Here is a 21805-nt window from a genome sequence, read left to right on the forward strand (position 1 = left end):
CAAATGACAGTGTGAAGTGCCTCCAGGAGACGTTATAGAAAAATAATCCTAACCCATCAGTACACACTTATAATTTAACTATGAAGATTAACTCTCTCATCAGGTTTATTACTTATATTTTGAAATGATTACATCGATAGGTTCAAATACTTCTTTTACTGCTTCTTCAAGAAGTGAAGTTTTTAAACAATTTCTTTAATTTCAGAAAAATTATTTCTGCCCTCCTGCCTTCTTCCTCAGGCTTCCCAGGTGGCACAGCAGTAAAGAATCCACCTGCCAAAGCAGGAGATGCAAAGATGCGGGCTCCGTCCCTCGGTTGGGAAGATGCCCTGGAGAAGGAAATAGCAACCGACTCCAGTATTCTTCCCTGGAGAATTCCCACGGACAGAGGAGCCTGGTGGGCTACAGCCCATGGGGTCACAGAGTCAGGCACAACTGAGCGACAGCACAGCCCTGCTTCCTCACCGCCCCCGCAACCAACCAACCAACCGCACACATCCACAGCTGTCTTGTCAGGAGGCCATCAACTCACTTCAAAAGGACCATAGTCCGGGGGCAGCTTCTCCAGCATGTCATCAGCCAGCCGGGCCACCACGGCCTCCCGGGTCTCATCCCCTCCGCCAGAGCTGTCCTTGGGCTGGATGCCCAGGATGGTGTCCAGCACGTCCTTGGCCAGCTTGCTCTGATAGGTGATGTCGGCGTTGGGGTGCAGCCCGAACACCTCGGGACTGTCGTAGGTGGGCAAGCTCTGAACGACAAATACCCTCGGTGAGCAGAGACTGCTGACACAAGCACCAGCTAAATTACACTGTCTTAGCATATAGACATGATTTTACTAGGATAAGCATTTACATGATATGTCTTCTTTGTGGCAGGCTACCATCTCAATAATTTCTCTGGGAAAGAATCAAAAGTGGGACTTCCCTGGTAGTCCAGTAGTTAAGAATATGCCTTCCAATGCAAGGCACTCGGGCTCAATCCCTGGTCAGAGAACTGAGATCCCACACACCTCGGGGCAACTAAGCCCAAGAGCCACATCTACCAAGCCCGTGTGCCACAACTCCTGAGACCAGGCACTGCAACGGAAGATTCTGAACATTCTGAATGCTGCAACAAAGATCTTGCGTGCCAAAACTAAGACCCAATGCAGCCAAATAAATAAATAAATATATTTTTAAAAACAGAATCAAGTTGTCCTGAAAAGAAAATTAACATAATAAGCCCACGGTTCTTTAAAGTCTGCACTTTAAGCAAATTGATTCAGAGATCCTATCTTATTTTATAACACATTTATAAAATAGAAAGGGAACTATGGATTGGTATTTTGCTTCTCGAAGGTCCCATCTAATTCAAAACCAATTATTCAAATAAATGGTGTGTAACTAATCGTTACTAAAAATGACAGTTTTAGCAATTATGGCCTGATAAAACCAGAGGTGAGAAATGTTCTCTCCCAAGGAGGAGACAGGCTAGGAAAAGTGAGAAATAGTAAAAGAGCAACAAAGTTAGAAAAGCATACAGCAAGAGACACTGACAAGCAGAAAAGTGAAAAGTGAAAGCCACTCAGTACTGTCCGACTACACAGTCCATGGAATCCTCCAGGCCAGAATACCGCAGTGGGTAGTCAGTCATCCCTTCTCCAAGGGATCTTTCCAACCCAGGGATCCAACCCAGGTCTCTGGCATTGCAGACAGATTCTTTACCAGCTGAGCCACCAGGGAAGCCTAAGAATACTGAAGTGGGTAGCCTATCCCTTTTCCAGGGGATCTTCCCAATCCAGGAATCAAACCAGGGTCTCCTGCATTGCAGGAAGATTCTTTACCAGCAGAGCTACCTGGGAAGCCCTTAAGAAACAGAACAGCAGAACTAGCCGATAAATACTACCCCAGCTACTTGAACAAAAGAAAATTTACCTACAATTTGACATATACTTCTATGTGAGAACTGCATACTTAAATTATTCATGTTTTCCCTCCCTTCTAGTCCATTATTTTATTTCTTTTTACTTAATGCCTTCTTATGAGTGAACTCAAATTCTTATAAAATGAGATGTGTATAAATAAATATACGTGCTGCTGCTGCTGCTAAGTCGCTTCAGTCCTGTCCGACTCTATGCGACCCCATAGATGGCAGCCCACCAGGCTCCGCCGTCCCTGGGATTCTCCAGGCAAGAACACTGGAGTGGGTTGCCATTTATGTGCAGGCATACCTAAATTTATACCTTCGTATACACTTCTCTTCAGTGCAAATGATTTAAAGACACATATAATACAGTTAAGACAAATATATTTGTAGACTTGAATTAATAAAAGTGTGGGGCTGGTGATATATGGTAAACTCATTACACGTATATATCACAGAACCTCTAAATATACTGATAAATTTAGCTCTTTGGGGCTGTTTTGCTTTAGCTGGTTCACCCTGAGATAAATCTTAGAGGCAAAAGAGATCGCTAAATAATGATCTAATGAATTCCAGGTACAGAGACAGAAAATGTAGTTACTTGGAAGCACAAATCAAGTTTTTCTCCCCTGATTTCCTGTCAAAACCTTATTCCTTCTTGGAGCAAGACTTTAAAGTTGGAAGTGATTTTCCCCCCAGGGCTATTTGGCAGTCTGGAGACATTTGAGGTTGTTGTAGGAAGGGGTAGGAGGTGAAACTGACATCTAGCGGGGAGAGGACAAGGGTGATGTTAGCCATTCTACACAGGACTGTCCCGCCCCTAAAAAATGTATTCAGCTCCAAATGTCAGCGGTGCCGAAGCTGAGAAACTCAGTCAGAGGAACCTTTTATACAGAGTGTGTTTCTGAGAATACTCATACGCTGTCCATCAGGTCAGGATTAAGAAACAGATGTCATGGAATAAGGTAAATGCTTTGAGACACAACAAGATTAAATATAGGACATTGAGTATAATGCCCTACACAAAAGGGCATTTGTATAGGTTCCCTGGATCTAAATCTGCCCAATCTATCATATCGCTAAAGAATATTCCTCACTTGGGCATTAAACGAGAAGGAAAGTGGGACTTTCCTGGAGGTCCAGTGGTTAAGACTCTCAGATTCCACTTCAGGGGACATGAATTCTTCTTGTCCCTGGTCAGGGAACTAAGAGTCCACGTGGACAAAAAGAGAGAGAGGAAAAAAAGGGAAGGAGAGAACTGACAGAAAACATACACTAAGAACAAATATAAACAGCTTAGTCATTAGATGAATATAAACATATGAAGATAACATCTCTGGGGCTCAGAACCTTCCACGTTCAGCATGTGTCACCATTAAAATGTATTTTCAAAGAACTATGAGGTATAAATAAATACCAACAAAAAATCATCTGGCTACAGGTATTTGCTCTATGCGTAAAATTCTGAAGATGACCAACCTGGATATACTGAAGATAGTTATCCACTGTGCTGCATTTTGGAATATGGTAGCCTTGGTAAAAGCTGAAATCCGGTCCAAACATATTTTCACTGAACCAAACCTTAGCAAGCGTGTTCAGCAGTCTCTTGTCATAGTCATCGGTGACTCTGCCTCCATACTGAATCTCTCCTATCATGTAGCGGACAGTGGTCCAAGAGACACCCTGGGAAAAGTTACAGAAGAAGGTGCAGAACTGATGACCGTCTCACCCCCATTTTCCCTGCCAAGTAACACCCATGCGTGCACTCTCATCATCGTCATCACTCCTCAGTAACCAAAAAGTGCAGAAAGTAAACTAAATAGGCAAACATGCTGCTGCTGCTGCTAAGTCACTTCAGTCGTGTCCGACTCTGTGTGACCCCATAGACGGAAGCCCACCAGGCTCCCCTGTCCCTGGGATTCTCCAGGCAAGAACACTGGAGTGGGTTGCCATTTCCTTCTCCTATGTGTGAAAGTGAAGTCGCTCAGTCGTGTCCGACCCTTAGCGACCCCACGGACTGCAGCCCACCAGGCTCCTCCATCCATGGGATTCTCTAGGCAAGAGTACTGCAGCGGCTTGCCATTGCCTTCTCCGAGGCAAACATGAGGGGAACTCAAAGCTCATGTCCATGATTTGAAATAGATCCTCTTGCATTCATATACTTCTTTACTTTGATTTCAATAGGAAAAAAAACGCTTATTTCTTTAGAATATTGAGGCTGTTCCTTAAAAAGCACACATTCAAGAGTATATGGATAAAGAAGTGGTATGTATGTACAAAGGAATATTACTCAGCCACTAAAAGGAACAAATTAGGGTCATCTGTAGAGATGTGGGTGGATCTAGAGTCTGTCATACAGAGTGAAGTCAGAAAAACAGATATCATATGTTAACACATATATGTGGACTCTAGAAAAATGGTGCAGATGAACCTATTTAAGGCAGGAATAGAGATGCAGACATCATAAAGAATGGGCATGCAGACATAGTGGGGGGAAGGGTGGGGAAATTGGGACACCAGGATTGACATATATCCACTGTGTGTGTGTTAGTCACACAGTCATGTCCAACTCAATGCTACCCCATGGACTGTAGCCCACCAGGCTTCTCTGTCCATGGGGATTCTCCAGGCAAGAATACTGGAGTGGATTGCCATGCCCTCCTCCAGGGGATCTTCCCAACCCAGGAACTGAACCCAGATCTCCTGTACTGCAGGCAGACTCTTTATCATCTGAACCACAAGGGAAGCCTCATACATAAACTACCACATATAAAACATATAGCAAGTGGGAAGCTGGTATATAGCCCAAGGAGCTCAGCTCGGTGCTCTGTGATGACCTAGAGGGGTAGGATGGGGGTGGGGTGGGGGAAAGGTATAAGAGAGAGGGGATATATTTATGTACATGGCTGATTCACTCCATTGTACAGCAGAAACTAACACAACATTTTAAACCAATTATATTTCAATTTTTAAAAAGTCATCTAGACTATAAATTTTGGGGGTTTTAGGATTTTAAAAAACAAGCTTCTTCATCCATTGCTCCCTCCCTCCAATAGATCCTGTTAGGTTGTCTTACTTGTAATGTTAACTTGCCTTGGAGAAATAAAAAGATAATCAAAATGTGTTCATTTTTTTCCCTGAAGTTAAGTGGTTAGTGTGACCCAAGTTGCTGTGGCTTAAAGAGGATGACTTTGCCAGCACTGAAAATCACCGCTGTTACAGGATTTCGCCCAAGGCTGGGGAGGGGGTCATGTTAGCTCAAGGATTCAAGCCCCAAATCACCCAAGGCAGAAAGCAGTGTGCACAAGGTACCTTTTTGAGATCCATGTCATCTAAGTGGTTCTGGACGAACTGCACCGTGGCATTAAAATCAGCTTGGTTAAATTCGTAGGGGATGTTCCAACCCAGGGCCCCAAACTTGCGCCTCTCCTGGACCGTGGAGTGCAGGAAAGCCACAGCATACAGCATGGGCTTCCACTGTGCCATGGCGCTCACATCCAGCAGGTCCTGGCTCACCCCTGTAGAGGTTAGGTAGGGAAAAACTGTCTCATGTCTCAAACATCTTTATTTTCTACCACTTTTACAAGTTATCCATTATTGTTGTAAATTCCTGACATTAAAATTCACTTATCTTGAATCATCTTTATCACAGTCACATGGCAATTATAATTTAACTTTGGGGTACCCAGAGGGCATTTCTTTATGAAAAATATGCACAGAGATTTGAGGGGGGTGGGGTCTCACTCACACGGATAAAGTTCTTACCAACATAACAAGAAAGGTGTGGGGATAAAAATGGTGACAAAATAAATACCGCCACTATCACTGCACGACTACTAATAACAGACAATATTATCACTGTGAAGGGCACGTACGCAGAGACTGCAAAGACAAAGGTTGCAAAGACTTCCATATCCTCTATTAACAACTTAAACATTAATTAGAATAGTGTATATAGTAGCCCATTGCTATTGAGTAGCACAAATCATTAGATATAAAATAAGAAGGATATATTGTATAATACAGGGAATATATCCAACATTTTATAATAACTATAAATGGAATATGACCTTTAGAAATTGTGAATCCCTACATTGTTCACTTGTAACCTGCGTTGCCCAGCAAATATACTTCAATTAAAAAGAATAATAAAAAATAATAAAATAAAAAAGATGCCCTTCTCAACCTGAGTATATTCTCCAAATTGTAATTATGATTATTATACAGATATATCTTTGTCACATATACAATTATAAATGTTTTCATTTGCAAACTGTTTTTACAGACATCATCATTCCACATCTACCTTATTGGCAAAATTGTGAGCCTTGTTAGAAACTCCAATAAACACTCTCTTTGTAGATTTTTCAAATTTATATGTAATTACTATGTTGATGATTTTTATTAAATACACTATTATAATTTAAATTTATCATTTTATTATCTCCATTTTAGATATGAGAAAACTGAAACACAGGTTGTTTGAGTGTTGGGCACCCATGAGAATAAATGCATTTGTTCAGGAAGGACCAGAAGCAGGATTTTTAACTCCAAGCTCACGCTTTTTTTTGTGACCGTGAGCTTCAAACTGGAAGCTATGACAGAGGGAGTGACTGTATTGGGAATAATCTTGGCTCCAGTTGGGGCAAGAGGGGCATTTGGGTCTGATTCAGTTGCTGTGGTCGGATTTCTAACTTCGCTGACATCCCGACATCCTTACACATGAGATGAAGGCAGAGAACATAATTTTAATTCAGCTTCTCATCTTGGAAGAGGCTACTGCCCTATGTTAGGTATGGAGCATGAAGACCGTAAACAGCAACATTATCCAGTTTAGATGTAACATAAAAGGGCAGCTGTCCAGCAGAGAAGGTTGTGGTTCTTTAGTTGCTAAGTTGTGTCCGAGTCTTTGCGACCCCAGGGACTGAAGCCCACCAGGCCCCTCTGTGGGATTTCGCAGGCAAGGATACTGGAGTGGGTTGCCTTCTCTTTCTCCAGGGGATCTTTCCAACCCAGGCATCAAGCCCGTGTCTCCTGCATTGGCAGGAGGATTCTTTACCACTGAGCCAAGGTGGGAAACTGAAAAGCACAGGGCAAAGGAGAGTGATACTGGGGAAACAGGAAAAACATAAGGTGGAATCCGAACCTCTGAGGCCCTTACACAGCCAAGGAGACTCCACATGCAGCAGGACAGAGGTGGCTACAACCTCACCATCGTGTTAAATCATAGCACCACTTGCTATAACTAAACCTACCTGATTCCTTTTCCATGTCTTTAAAGAAAACAATGTAAGCATAAGAACGTCCATAAACTTGGAAGGATTCCCCAACTCACCACCATATGTTCTTTTCAGTCCTGCCCGGAGGCCCTGGGGGGGCTCATTGGCAAATCTGATGGACATCTGAAGGAGGGTGATGGGAAACTGCTTGTGAACCTCGGTTGTCATCCACAGGCGGAACGAGTCATGTACAAACTCAGTTTCTATAATTATATCCATCAGCTCATCCATGAAATCCAGTCCCAGATGGCAGTTCTGCAGAAGGGCCCATCCTCCCTAAGTCAGCAACAGGAAATGGAAATTGGTCCATTTTGTGTTTCACCCAGAGATTCAAATCAGTACCTCCTTCAGAAATTAAGTAATTAAAACTTAATGGAAAAACACACTAACCCCGATAAATTAATCTAGATCAAATCTAAGAATACAATCAGGTTTAACTGAGACAGGTTACATTTTTTCTTGTTCCACAAGTGTGTCTGATGGGATGCCATTACTAGCATGCCAATGCAGTAATAATATATGGTTGGAGTCATGAAAATCACCAAAGTGAAACAGAAAAAGAGAGTTCCTAGAATACCGGCAACAGGGTTTATATCCTCTAGAATGTGTAAGCACCTTCTCTGGGGAATCAGACTATTCTAAAAACAAGAGTCTTAAAAGATAATAAGTCGTATCTCTGATGCACATTATTCTATGTGCATTAAGAAGATTCCTTGTACAAAGCAACACAGGCAAAAAGTTAGGTCATGAAATAATAATTCTGTTGTTGTTTTAGTCGCTAAGTCATGTCTGACTCTTTCGCAACTCTATCAACTATAGCCCACCAGGCTCCCCTGTCCATGGGATTTCCCCGGCAAGAATACTGAAGTGGGTTGCCTTTTCCTTCTCCAGGAGAACTTCCCAATCCAGGGACAAAGTCTAGGTTTCCTGCATTGGAAGGCAGATTCTTTACCACTGAGCGAGTAGGGAAGCCCCAATAATAATTATTTCAATATCTAATCCATAAAATAATGTTGCTAAAATCATCTACAATATGCAGATCATAATCTTGAGTTATTTTCTTGACTCTGTAATTTTGGATCATTTTTATTTGATTAGTGTAACCTATTTTTCTTTGCACAACATAAACTAAGTACCAGATCTAAAATCTTAATCAAGTTACATATAAAACTGATCCCTTTTGGAATGTCACATATCCGCTTAAATTGTCTTCAGAAGTATATAATGAATAAATATTTAATTTTTTTCTATGAAATTTTAATTGATACTGTTCACTATTCAGAAAAAGGAGAACTAAATGTGAAACATAACAAAAAGGCTTCAGATGCTCTTTCATCCAGAATACAAGTGACACTTGATCTAAGTTTCTTAGGTGAGTATTTTGATGGTTGAACCTTCACCCACGGAAAGGAATCCCTTTGCCAAGTTTGCTTCTTTGGCCTCACTGCTTTCAGTATTAATATTTTGTGTTCTTCTTACTAAGCAGATCTTCCATTTTACTGTTCTAGAATAGTTAGTTCATTCTGGAATAAAACACTATTGTCTCTGACAAGTTTTAAACATGCTAATAATAGTAAAAAAAAAAATTTTTACATTTGAGTAGAAATTAAACTACTAAACAGAAAATATAGATAAATTAAAGGCTAAAAATATTCTGTTTAAATTCTAATTTAGTTTCCTGAAATTATAATTATTAGTTCCACCATTATTTATTTTAAATTCAAGTTGAATCAGTGTCCTGTGAATGTTACTGTCTTTGTATTCTAAGTACAGTACTAGCGGAGGGAGGAAGTCAGTGTTGGCAGTCCGGGGAAGGAGAGGCCAGAAATAGACCTGGGATTCCAAATCATGGATGTATTATTCATCTCAAGAAAGTCAGAGATATCAAGGGAATATTTCATGCAAAGATAAGCACAATAAAGAACAGAAATGGTATGGACCAAACAGAAGCAGAAGATGTTAAGAAGAGGTGGCAAGAATACACAGAAGAACTATACAAAAAAGATCTTCACGACCCAGATAACCACGATGGTATGTATGATCACTCATCTAGAGCCAGACATTCTGGAGTGTGAAGTCAAGTGGGCCTTAGGAAGCGTGACTACAAATAAAACTAGCAGAGGTGAAGGAATTCCAGTTGAGCTATCTCAAATCCTAAAAGATGATGCTGTGAAAGTGCTGCACTCAATGTGCCAGCAAATTTGGAAAACTCAGCAGTGGCCACAGGACTGAAAAGGTCAGTTTTCATTCCAATCCCAAAAGGCAATGCAAAAGAATGTTCAAACTACTGCCAATTGCACTCATCTCACACACCAACAAAGTCATGCTTAAAATTCTCCAAGTCAGGCTTCAACAGTATATGAACCATGAACTTCCAGATGTTCAAGCTGGATTTAGAAAAGGTAGAGGAACCAGAGATCAAATTGCCTACATCCATGGGATCATTGAAAAAGCAAGAGAGTTCCCGAAAAACATCTACTTCTGCTTTATTGACTACGCTAAAGCCTTTGACTGTGTAGATCACAACAAACTGTGGAAAATTCTTCAAGAGATGGGAATACCAGACCACCTGACCTGCCTCCTGAGAAATCAGTATGCAGGTCAAGAAGCAACAGTTAAAACCAGACATGGAACAACAGACTGGTTCCAAATCAGGAAAGGAGTACGTCAAGGCTGTATATTGTCACCCTGCTTATCTAACATATATGTAGAGGACATCATGCTAAATGCTGAGCTGGATGAAGCACAAGCTGAAATCAAGATTGCCGGGAGAAATATCAATAACCTCAGATATGCAGATGATACCACCCTTATGGCAGAAAGTGAAGAAAAACTAAAGAGCCTCTTGATAAAGTGAAAGAGGAGAGTGAAAAAGTTGGCTTAAAACTCAATATTCAGCTGGTGTACTGGGATGAACCAGAGGGATGGGATGGGGAGGGAGGTGGGAGTGGGGTTCAAGATGGGGAACATATGTATACCCGGGGCAGATTCATGTCAATGTATGGCAAAACCAATACAATAATGTAAAGTAATTAGCCTCCAATTAAAATAAATAAATTTTAGAAAATAAATAAAAATAAAAGAAGAAAAGAAAACCAAGATCATAGCATCTGGTCCCACCACTTCATAGCAAGTAGATGGGGAAACAATGGATACAGTGACAGACTTTTTTTCTTGGGCTCCAAAATCATGGCAGATGGTGACTGCAGCCATGAAATTAAAAGACGCTTGCTCCTTGGAAGAAAATGCATGACCAACCTAGACAGCATGTTAAAAAGCAGAGACATTACTCTGCCACCAAAAGTCCATCTAGTCAAAGGTATGTTTTTTCCAGTAGTCATGTATGGATGTGAGAGTTGGACTATAAAGAAAGCTGAGTGCTGAAGAAATGATGCTTTTGTACTGTGGTGTTGGAAAAGACTCTTGAGAGTCCCTTGGACTGCACGGAGATCCAACCAGTAAATCCTAAAGGAAATCAGTCCTGAATATTCATTGGAAGGACTGATGCTGAAGCTGAAACTCCAATACTTTGGTCACCTGATGCAAAGAACCGACTCACTGGAAAAGACCTTGATGCTAGGAAAGATTGAAGGCAAGAGGAAAAGGGGATGACAGAGTATGAGATGGCTGGATGGCATCACCAGCTCGATGGACATGAGTTTGAGTGAACTCCGGGAGTTGGTGATGGACAGGGAGGCCTAGCATGCTGCAGTCCGTGGGGTCACAGAGAGTCGGACATGACTGAGCGACTGAACTGAACTGAAATAATCATGTGCTTTCCCCCCTCCCCCTCCCATCTGCAAACTAAGCATAGCAGACAGCACAGAACACAAGAGAGGCCCCTGCCTTTCACCAAACCTGGGGGCAGGGCAGGGCTTGAGGATGAAAGAGGCAAATATGGAGATTCTAGAACCCAGCAGACTCAGTTCTAGACTGGGGGAAGGAATCAGGATGAAGCACAGTGGGAAGGTTCTAGAGTCAGCAGTTTGGACCTAGAACCCAGTGGTTTCATGGTGGACCTCTTGTCTGGTGGTTGGGGGGAGACAGCCATTTCTGTCCAAACTGGGGAGGGGGGTTCCCTGGAGGGTACAGAGCGGTCTTAAGATATTGAGGGGGAGAGCTCAGGCTTAGTGAAGGAGGCGTGGAGTCTGCGCCAAAATAGGCTGGAAAAGCATCTAGACCACAACTGCATGTTCTCCGGTAGGAATGAGGCAAGTGGTTCAGCCACCCTGTACTTGGCCAAAGAGTGCAGGGAGAGGGGAGCAGGGGCGGAGGGAGCCTCTGGCAGAGTTGGGAACCCAAAAGAAGGTCGTGCTTAGTCACTCAGTCTGACTTTTTGCCATCCCATGGACTGCAACCCACCAGGCTACTCTGTCCATGGGGATTCTCCAGGCAAGAATACTGGAGTGGGTTGCCATGCCCTCCTCCAGGGGATCTTTCCAACCCAGGGACTGAACCCAGGTCTTCTACATTGCAGGCGGATTCTATACCAGCTGGATTCTATACCAGGGAAGCCCAAATATATATATATTTTATACATGGAAATTGAGGTTAAGGTCCAGGGACTGACTACAAATTGACCTGCCAAAATGTACACCCTTTAGAGTCTTGCTGTGTGTTGATGGTGGGGTTTTTCTCCCCTTTTCATTAAACCTGCAAAGTGACAGACAGGATGGTACAGATAGAAGGACCTTCTAAATGCCTTTGATAAATGACCGCACAGACACCAGGGAGACTTCATGGGGCTGGAAGGAGCCTCTGGCTCTCCGAGGTGGTGACCCGAGTGTACACTATTATAAAATTGGATCCATCTGGACACCTAAGATTAGACCAGAGTAAACACACGAGTGTTCTGGAGCTTGAGTTTCAGAGATGAAACAGGACCTTTTGCATTCAGGCAACTTTAAGTCCCTCAAAGTGCCTCAGTTCTGAACTTGTCGCATTAGCAGGTCATCACGTGGCTTCCAGCTGCAATGGCCCCAGACCAGTCCTGAGCATGGCCGGCACTGGATGCTGTTGAATTTGCAAGCTGCCAAGGGCTCTCAGAGCCCACGTGGAAGGCGACAGGTCAGCTTTCCAGAAAACCTCTGGTACCACCGCAGGGTAATGGCAGATTTCTGGCCTCTGGAACCTGGGCCAGGCCTAGGGGACTCCAGGTCACAGATTTTGCATTCTGGATTGTGTTGTGGATTCCAGAAGGCTGTGGATTCCCCAAGCAGATCTGCAGGGGCTGGAATCTGATGCACAGAGAGGGAACTGTGAACCCCAAAGCAGGGTTGAGCACTATGCAAACGGGAAATAAGATGTTCCACTGAGCAAGCTTAACAGAAGTCAAGGCTCAGCAGAAAACGTTTTACATTGTATTCATTTCTTCATGAAAATTTTCTAACAGGTATCATGCTTTTACCTGTTTAGCAAACAGAACGCAACACATAAATTTCAGTCCTTAAGGATTTGTAGGTTCTTTCCTGCACTGTTACCCTATAAGCGGCAATGTCAACCACAGAACACAAAAGTAGACATCAGGTCTCACATTTGCCATGGTCTGCTGCAGGAGCTTGCGAGCATGGATCTCCTGGCCCTGTCCCATGGACACGTAGCGGGTTTCTATTTTTAATCTCTTCCCCAAGGCGATGATGGAGTCTGTGGGGTCTGAGCCCATGGACAGGAGACAGATGAGCGGTGTCCGAGGATCAGATTCTTCCCATGTCCTTTCCAAGTCCAGGATAACGCCCTCTGCATACTTTTCTCCCATGGAGTCCATAATGTACTTACGGGCCTGCCAAAAACAGTACATGGGTCACCAAAACTAGCTCCAACCCCTTCTTATTCATAATTCAATGTGGTTCCCAAAATTCGTTTTGGCAGATTATCTCAGTGATGTCCACAGTAACCCTGCCAGGAAAATAGGGCAGAGAGGTTGTTTTTTTTTTCCCTTGTGGGTTAATCTCTTTATTTACTTGCTTGCTTATTTGTTTGAATCCTCACTCTATCCGCCTTCAATATGGGAGACCCAGGTTCGATCCCTGGGTCGGGAAGATCCCCTGGAGAAGGGCATGGCACCCCACTCTAGTATTTTTGCCTGGAGAATCCCAAGGACAGAGGATCCTGGCAGGCTACAGTCCATGGGGTCTCAAAGAGTTGGACATGACTGAGCAACTAACACTTTCAGACTTTACTTGCCAAAAACACAATCACACATTTAAAAGACCAGAGCCCAGGTTGGTCAAATCCTTGTCTGGGACCTCCTTCAATACACTGGCTGCTTCATACTCTACAGAAGGTTTCAAATATTTGGCAACTCTATTATCGAGGATGCTTTAAAGGAAAAGTGTTTGTGTGTATGTGTGCATATGTGCTCAGTGGTGTCTGACTCTGTGCAACCCCAGGGACTGTAGCCCACCAGGCTTCTCTGTCCATGAGATTTTCCAGGCAAGAATACTGGAGAGGGTTGCCGGGATCAAACCAGCACCTCTGTGTCTCCCGCACTGTCTGGTGGGTTCTTTACCACTAGCGCCACCTGGGAAGCCCAAGGGAAAATTATAAGCATTCAAATAATCAAGTAAGCAGTACAACGCCTGGATCTGAATGGATACTTAATAAATAGATAATTACTGTTAAATGACTACTCATGGAAAGAAATGTATTGAATACTTATTGAATTAATTAATTTTAAAGGTTTAAACCAACTGTACTTGGAGCACGGGATGCCACTTAGTTTTGTATCTCTTAATATCCAGTTTACCAGATCCACTATGGAATCCTCTAACGTAACTATTAATATAAACAGTTCTTTGGTGGATCAGATGGTAAAGAATCTGCGCGCAATACAGGAGACCTGGGTTCGATCCCTGGGTCAGGAAGATCCCCTGGAGGAGAGCAAGGCAACCCACTCTAATATTCTTTTCTGGAGAATCCCAAGGACAGAGAAGCCCGGCAGGCTACAGTCCATGGGGTCACACAGTCAGACATGACTGAATGACTAACGTTTTCACTTTCACACATTTTTCACAGCCTTCTGAACGGTACTTTAAAAGTTTGGTTGACATGTTCTTCAGCATCTCCAAAAGTCTACTTGTGTACAGATTATTCATCACAGCCATTGGGCAGTGTGCTTGGTGATCAGAAATGACTTCGTAGCCTGGATGCCCAGGTCTAACACAAGCTGCAGTTGTTTCTCAGCCCCAGGTACCTGGTACAGCCATCGCTGCAGCATCTCTCAAGATCCAAATGTTTTGTCCTCTAGTCTAGCAAGGAGCTCAAAAAGCCAGTCTTGTCATGGAACTCAGCATTGATCCCACATGGAAATTTCTATCCAAGCTATGAGTTAATATACTGTTCCCTACATCAGGGGCCAAGTGGTAAATATTTTATATTTTGGTGGCCATACAGTCTCTGGTGCAACAACTTAACCTATCACTGCCGCATGAAAGCAGCTACAGAGCGTCCATAAACAAATGAGCCTATGTTCCATTAAAACTTTATAGACCCTGGAATTCGAACGCTGTATAATTTTTGCATATCACAAAATATTGTTTTGAGGTTTTTTTTTTCAAGCATTTAAAACTACAAAAACCATTCTTAGCTCAGCAGCTATACATAAACTAGCAGCAGCACAAGACATCCTCTGACAGTACACTGTTCTTTCAACCAAGGTTTTGACTGTCTGCAGTCACGCTCAGCTGAAATGCTGAGAATAAGCCTAATGCTCTTATGGGGAATAGGGATTGAATGTGTCTACAGTGTAGACCTTCTCATACGCTTCCCAAGAAGGTGTCTGGTTGAAAAATCACACAAGAAATCCAATGTGAGAATGAAAACCTCAGAGGAGAGAACATGCTTGCAGGGGGCCTTCTAGATCTTGCTTAAGACTTAGATGTTACCATAAGCGCCATGGGAAGACATTAAAGGAAGAGCATAATGATATTTCCATTTCTTCTAGAATATACAAGATGGACTAGGGTGGGCAAGGTAAGAATGAACTAGAGGAGACCCGTTAGGAAGACATGGCTGTTGTCAGCCTAAGGATTTCAGGCCAGGATGAAGATAACAAAGTTACAAAGGAGCGGGGGACATTTAAATTTCTGCATTGACCCCAATAAAGTGTGGAAAGAATTAAAAGGGAAAGAAGGAAGGAAAGAAGAGAGAAGGAAAGGAGGGAGAGAGGAAGAGAGCAAGAGAGAGAGGGAGAAACGTCTATTTGAGACGTCTGCTGATGCTGCTGCTGCTAAGCCACTTCAGTCGTGTCCGACTCTGTGCGACCCCATAGATGGCAGCCCACCAGGCTCCCCCATCCCTTGGATTCTCCAGGCAAGAACACTGGAGTGGGTTGCTATTTCCTTCTCCAACTTGAGACGTCTGCATTCCCCTTAAATAAGGCAACTGTGTCACCATTCATTGGAAAAGATAAAAGGAATAAAGTTGAGAAGAAAAATCAAAGGAAGGGTGATCTCAGGGCCCTGAGTTGCAAAACTCATTTTTCTTTTCTGAATAAATCATTGAATTTAGTTGTTTCCAGGGTACCTAGGAGGACTGGGAATTGGTTACTCCGAATGTTTTTAACAGTCCTTCTGGAGAGCAAAGGGGAAAACTCCCTACCTTCTAGGAGAAACTCCAGCCTACTGTTGTTTTATGACTTATTCTTAAAAGTCCATTAAAAAAAATCAATGTCTGGGAACAGTAGCATTTAACTTTTAGCTGTGAAGGCAAGACACCACAAGTCTGTTTCATGCGTAAACTTCCATGATGGAAGCAGATGAAAAGTCTTTGAAAAGATGGATCTTCTGGAGGCAGGGCTTATATTTAACCTGAGTATCACTCAAGGAATTTTAGGCAAAGCTTCTTTCTCACATCAAGGTTTATGACACATCCCAGGGTAACGACTATGGGTTTGAGAACTCTGCACACTTTCTCTCTCCTCTCTAGTAACTGAACAGTCTTCCTACTCAAGAAATACTACACTGAAAGTGAAAAGTCGTGTCCAACTCTGTGCGACCCCATGGACTGTAGCCTACCCGTCTCCTCAGTCCATGGAGTTTTCCAGGCAAGAATACTGGAATGGGTTGCCATTTCCTTCTCCAGGGGATCTTCCCGACTCAGGGATTGAACCCAGGTCTCCCGCATTGCAGGCAGATGCTTTACCATCTGAGTCGCCAGGGAATACTACATTACTACTGGCAAAACTCCAGGAGTTGGTGATGGACAGGGAGGCCTGGAGTGCTGTGATTCATGGGGTCACAAAGAGCTGGACACGACTGAGCGACTGAACTGAACTGAACTGGCAAAATGGAGTTCCCTATCTTTTCTGAGTTAATGTAAAAATGATATGGAAGAACAGTGCATTACCTTTACCTTATACCAATATGCCCAGCTCAGAAACATAGTTCTTACTACCCTACTATTAACATATAGCACAAGGGGAAACAAGGACATATATTAACACTAAAGATGCATTCCAATATTCAGTAGGTGCAGACAAAGTTTGATTCCACTTATGCAAAGTACCTAGAAGAGTCAAATTCATAGAGTCAGAAAGTTGCATTGGTAGATGCTGGCGGGGGTGGGGGAAGATGGGGTGGGAAGGGAAAATGAGGACTTAGTGTTTAATAGGGACAGAGTTTCAGTTCAGGAAGGCGGAGAACTCCAGAGATGAATGATGCTGAGAGTTGAACAACAATGTGAATGTACTTCGTGCCACTGGACCGTATAGTTACATGTGGTAAAACAGTATGTTTTATATTATGTGACTTTTACCACAATTAAAAAAAATTTTAAAAAGAACCAAAAAACACAGAGTTTCCTCATTCACTCTTATTGTGCCACTGAGGCCAAAGAAAACTAGTAAATCACTTAGCCACATGTACACCTCAGTACAACTGTTTATTTTTCCATTTTTCACAATTGTATTTTTGGAAAATTAGACAGAAGCCCACATGAAAATTCTCATGGGGTTTAACATTTTAAATACTCTTTAAAATTTAAAAAGGAAATTCTCCTTTAAAATATTCTCTTATTTTTAACATATGCACTTTTTACCTGGGCAATGGTTCTGTCGGGACACCAGGATCTAATAAGGAGAAGACGCCGAAAGCAGTCAAGAGATTTGTCATAGGCGTTTGGAAGGGGTTCCTCCTCAGGGCTTTCCTTATCAAACCAGATTTTCCACATTTTCTCATTTCTTGATATCTGCAAATACCAGGGGATAAGAAATGTGTCACACCACAGAAAAATCTTTCAGTAAGACTTCACAGATATTTTTCTGATGATTTCAGACATGTGTGAATGATATCGTGTGTGTGTGTGTGTGCGCGCGCGCTCAGGCGTGTCTGACTCTTTGCAACCCCATGGGCTGTAGCCCACTAGGCTCTGTCTGTCCACAGGGTCCTCCAGGAAAGAATACTGGAGTGGGAAAAGGAAATGATATCCCTTGATTATTTTTTAAAATTTTATAGCCTGGTACCAAAAATTTTGAGAGTTGAAAATCAAATGTGGTTTGCTCTAAAGTCAGTCTGTATTAACACCAGCCTACAGGCCCTTTTTAAAGGGAGAACCATGCTGTGTCATTTCCTTTATGCCTTTGTGATAACAACTCCATAAAGAATAAAGAGATCAATGAAAATCCATTTTCATTATTTTAAGGAAATCTGTTTTGATCCATGAGATCTCCCATGATCAAATCTCATTCACTTATGTTTCCTCATTTCCCAGGATCAGTCTTGGAACACAAGAAGACATTTAATACATGTTTATTATTGAAGCTTTCTGGTCAATATCTATCAATCTAGAGTCATTTGAAACATACCATTTAATATCATCATTAAGTGAATAATCACACTTGTTTCATTTGGGCAATTTATAAAGGGGAAGAAAAAAAGACAGTTCATTATCCTTTGAAGCTTACAAAACTGAAAAGAGATAAGCACTAAACAGAAAAACATCCCACAATCACAGCGTAAGTCAGATCTGCAGATATACATGATCTTATGTTCTCTAGTATATTTCCTTTGACTATACAAATTAAATGTCCATCAACAGATGAATGGATAAAGAAGTTGTGGTACATGTATAAGTGTTATATTTTTCTGCTGCTGTTCAGTCATGTCTGACTCTCTGCAACCCATGGACTGTAACCCACTAGGCTCCTCTGTCTATGGAATTTCTTAGGCAGGAACACTGGAGTGGGTTGCCATTTCCCCCTCCAGGGGATCCTCCCAACCCAGAGGCCAAACCCACATCTCTTGCATCTCTTGCACTGAGAGGCAGATTCTTTACCACTGCATCACCTGGGAAGCTCACAGTGGAATATTACTCAGCCATAAAAAGGAACTGAATTGGGTCATTTGCAGTAATGTGGATGAACCTAGAGTCTGTCATACAGAGTGAAGTAAGTCAGAAAGAGAAAAAGAAATACTATATATTAATGCATATATGTGGAATCTAGAAAAAATGGTACAGATGAACCCATTTGCAGGGAAGGAATAGAGATACAGATGCAGAAGACAGACATGTTGACACAGAAGGGGAAAGGGAGGGTGGAACGAACTGAGGGATTTTGGATTGACATATATACACCATCATGTGTAAAACTGGAGAAGGAAATGGCAACCCGCTCCAGTATTCTTGACCAGAGAATTCCATGGACAAAGGACCCTGGCGGGCTACAGTCCATGGGGTCACAAACAGTTGGACATGACTGAGTGATTAAACATACATACATACATGTGTAAAACAGATAGTTATTGGGAAGCTGCTATACAGCAAAGGGAGCTTAGCTCAGTGCTATGTGAGGGGTGGATAGGGGGTGGGTGGGAGGGAAGTCTAAGAGGGAGGGGATATATGTATACATATAGCTGGTTCACTTCATTGAAACTAACAACATGGTTAAGCAATCATACTCCAATTAAAAAAAAAAAGCTCCAAGTGTATTTCTCAGAGTTGTAATCAAAGGAAAAACGCATATGGGTTCATATTCAGAAAGTATCATGTAACAAGAATAAAAAATAACCTGTTTCAATTACAAAAGACTACACTATATGGAGGGATTTCAGGTATAAAATACAATCTCTGGAAGACAGTTATTTCAATAACTAATAATGGTACAGGAAAGGTCACTAGGAGTTATCCCATGGGGGAACAAGCTAGATTGCCTTAAAATCTCCCAAAGAAAAGCTATTTAACCCAAGAGAATGGTTTGCACCCAAATTACATGGTCAGCAGCAGGCCTAAGCCAAAACATAAAAATATAGCTTAAGCTTTCCGTCAACCTAAGCTGGTAAAGTCAAGGACCAATGTTAGGACAAATACCATATGACATCATTTCTAAAGGCTTCCCTGGTGGATCAGATGGTAAAGAATCTGCCTACAATGCAGAAGACCTGGGTTTGATCCCTGGGTCGGGAAGATCCCCTAGAAAAAGGAGTGGCTACCCACTCCAGTATTCTGGCCTGGAGAATCCCACGGACAGAGAGACTGGCAGGCTACAGTCCATGGGGTCCCAAAGAGTCGGACACAACTGAGTGACTGACACATACATAGACATCATTTCTAGATCATGATACAAACAGATTCATTAATGAAAAAGAAACAAATTCACAGACATAGAAAACAAATTTATGGTTACAAAACAGGAAAGGGGGTGGGGGAGAGAGCAATCAGGGGTTTGGGATTAGCAGACATAAACTTCTATATATAAAATAGATAAACAACAAGACCCTACTGTACAGCACAGGGAACTAGATTCAATATCTTATAATAAACCCTAATGAGAAAGAATACAGTGTGTGTGTATGTGCGTGCGTGCATATGTATGTATAAAACTAAATCACTTTGCTGTTATGAAAAGAACATAACACTGGAAATCAACCATGTGTGAAAGTGAAAGTGTTAGCTGCTCAGTCAAGTCTGATTCTTTGCGACCCCATGGACTGTAGTCCACCAGTCTCCTCCTCTGGATTCTCCAGGCAAGAATACTGTGGGGATCTCCCAGACCCAGGGATCAAATCCAGGTCTCCTGCATTGCAGGCAGTTTCTTTACCATCTGAGCCACCAGGAAAGCCCAATCATACTTCAATTTTTAAAAGGGACCAGTGTTTGGACATTCTTTGATCAAAGCCTTCAATGTGCAGCTGAAGAAAGCAACCTTGCTATTCACACAACTTCCTGCTGGTCATCAGATTTTCAAGAACCTGTTTCTTGACTTGTCCCAGTTCAACTTTCCATACCCAAGTGCCATAATTCCAATATACACACAGTTCATACAGAACTGGCTGTTTATGAAAGTACAACTTCTAAAAATAAAAGGCCAGGTGTTTGTGTTAAATTCATACCCAGATTCCTAGCTAAGGCAGTATAAACAAGGAGAGGAAGAAGAGAGAGACAGGAACTAGAGGCAAGAAAGAATATTTAGCATTCAGAAGCAGGTTGTTCCTATTTCTCATCATTCAATCTATAGGATTGAATCTATGGTCAAAACTTCTTGATCATATCTAATCTCTATTTTTTTAGAGAAAAGCAATACTAGAGTTTCATTTTGAGTAGAAAAACAAAAACCAAAAACAAAATTGAAAATTGCATAAAAAGATTTTATATTGTAACAGCCATCTCTTAAACTAACTGAATCTGTTTTTCCATTGGTAGATCTCCAATTGGTAATATTGACATAAGGCCCAGGACAACATTAGTTAAACTTCCTGGGCAACTAATTTCTACCTGAAAACCAGCCTTCCATGGGTGGAGTGTGCTTTATCAGAATATGAATGAGGCATGAGAGGTCAAGCACTGGTCATTCCATTTTAGGAGTGACAACAGTAAGAAATCTTTCTCTTCCCCAAACAGGGATAAATCAGGAAGCTGCCCACTGGGATATTATCATAAGTTTATTCAAAGCACAAGTTACCTGATCAAGGACATCAGAAAACTGTCTAAGTTTGCTGAGTTCCACCAAATTTAGCCAGGTCATGTCCAGGATCCATTTAGAAGGTTTAGGAGGACAGGCTTTCAAGTCCAAGGAGGCACCACCTTTCAAGTTAAATATATTATGTTAAAATTTTGTTTCCGTACAAACAATATCTCTATTTAAAAAAAAAAAAACTTGCTGAAACTATTGTAATATCAATTCCTCTACTACCTTAACATTTATTAAACTCAGAAATATAAATCATAGTGATGAACAAGCTTTAACATGTAATAAAGGAACAGATGGTTTCAGAAAAACACATTTAAGGATCAGTGATATAGGTCTGGATCCAGGTAAGTGGTACATTCTGTTTTAGCTACACCTGTCCAAGGTGTGTGACAAGTCAACTCATCCGTCTGGGACTGTGTATTCAAATACGTACAATGGGAATAATGACACCGAGGTGTTTCCTGGTGGTTCAGACGGTAAAGAATATCCCTGCAATGAGGGAGACCCAGGTTCGATCCCTGGGTCAGGAAGATTCCCTGGAGAAGGAAATGGCAACCCACTCTAGTACTCTTGCCTGGAGAATTCCATGGGCAGAGGAGCTTGGCAGGCTATAGTCCATGGGGTCACAAAGAGTCCAACACCACTGAGAGACTAACACTTTCACTTTCACTTAGGTGTTGTGATAATGAATGAGAATACATAAGGTGAGTGTGAAACACTC

General features: G+C 42.1%; 1 protein-coding gene across 1 annotated transcript in view; it reads right to left on the reverse strand.

The window, feature by feature from the left end:
- The window catches only part of DNAH5 (dynein axonemal heavy chain 5), a 265941-nt gene that overhangs the window by 20297 nt on the left and 223839 nt on the right, over positions 1-21805 (reverse strand). Inside the window, exons 69-75 of the mRNA XM_055422257.2 lie at positions 21076-21197; positions 17217-17366; positions 12715-12960; positions 7238-7457; positions 5215-5420; positions 3382-3585; positions 533-748 (exon numbers count right to left, since the gene is read on the reverse strand). Of these exons, the coding sequence (XP_055278232.2) occupies positions 533-748; positions 3382-3585; positions 5215-5420; positions 7238-7457; positions 12715-12960; positions 17217-17366; positions 21076-21197 (1364 nt within the window). The remainder of the gene's footprint in view (positions 1-532; positions 749-3381; positions 3586-5214; positions 5421-7237; positions 7458-12714; positions 12961-17216; positions 17367-21075; positions 21198-21805) is intronic.

Source organism: Moschus berezovskii, chromosome 18 (assembly GCF_049115385.1).
Source record: "Moschus berezovskii isolate FMDL1 chromosome 18, NW_MosBer_1.0, whole genome shotgun sequence".
NCBI classification, from domain to species: domain Eukaryota; kingdom Metazoa; phylum Chordata; class Mammalia; order Artiodactyla; family Moschidae; genus Moschus; species Moschus berezovskii.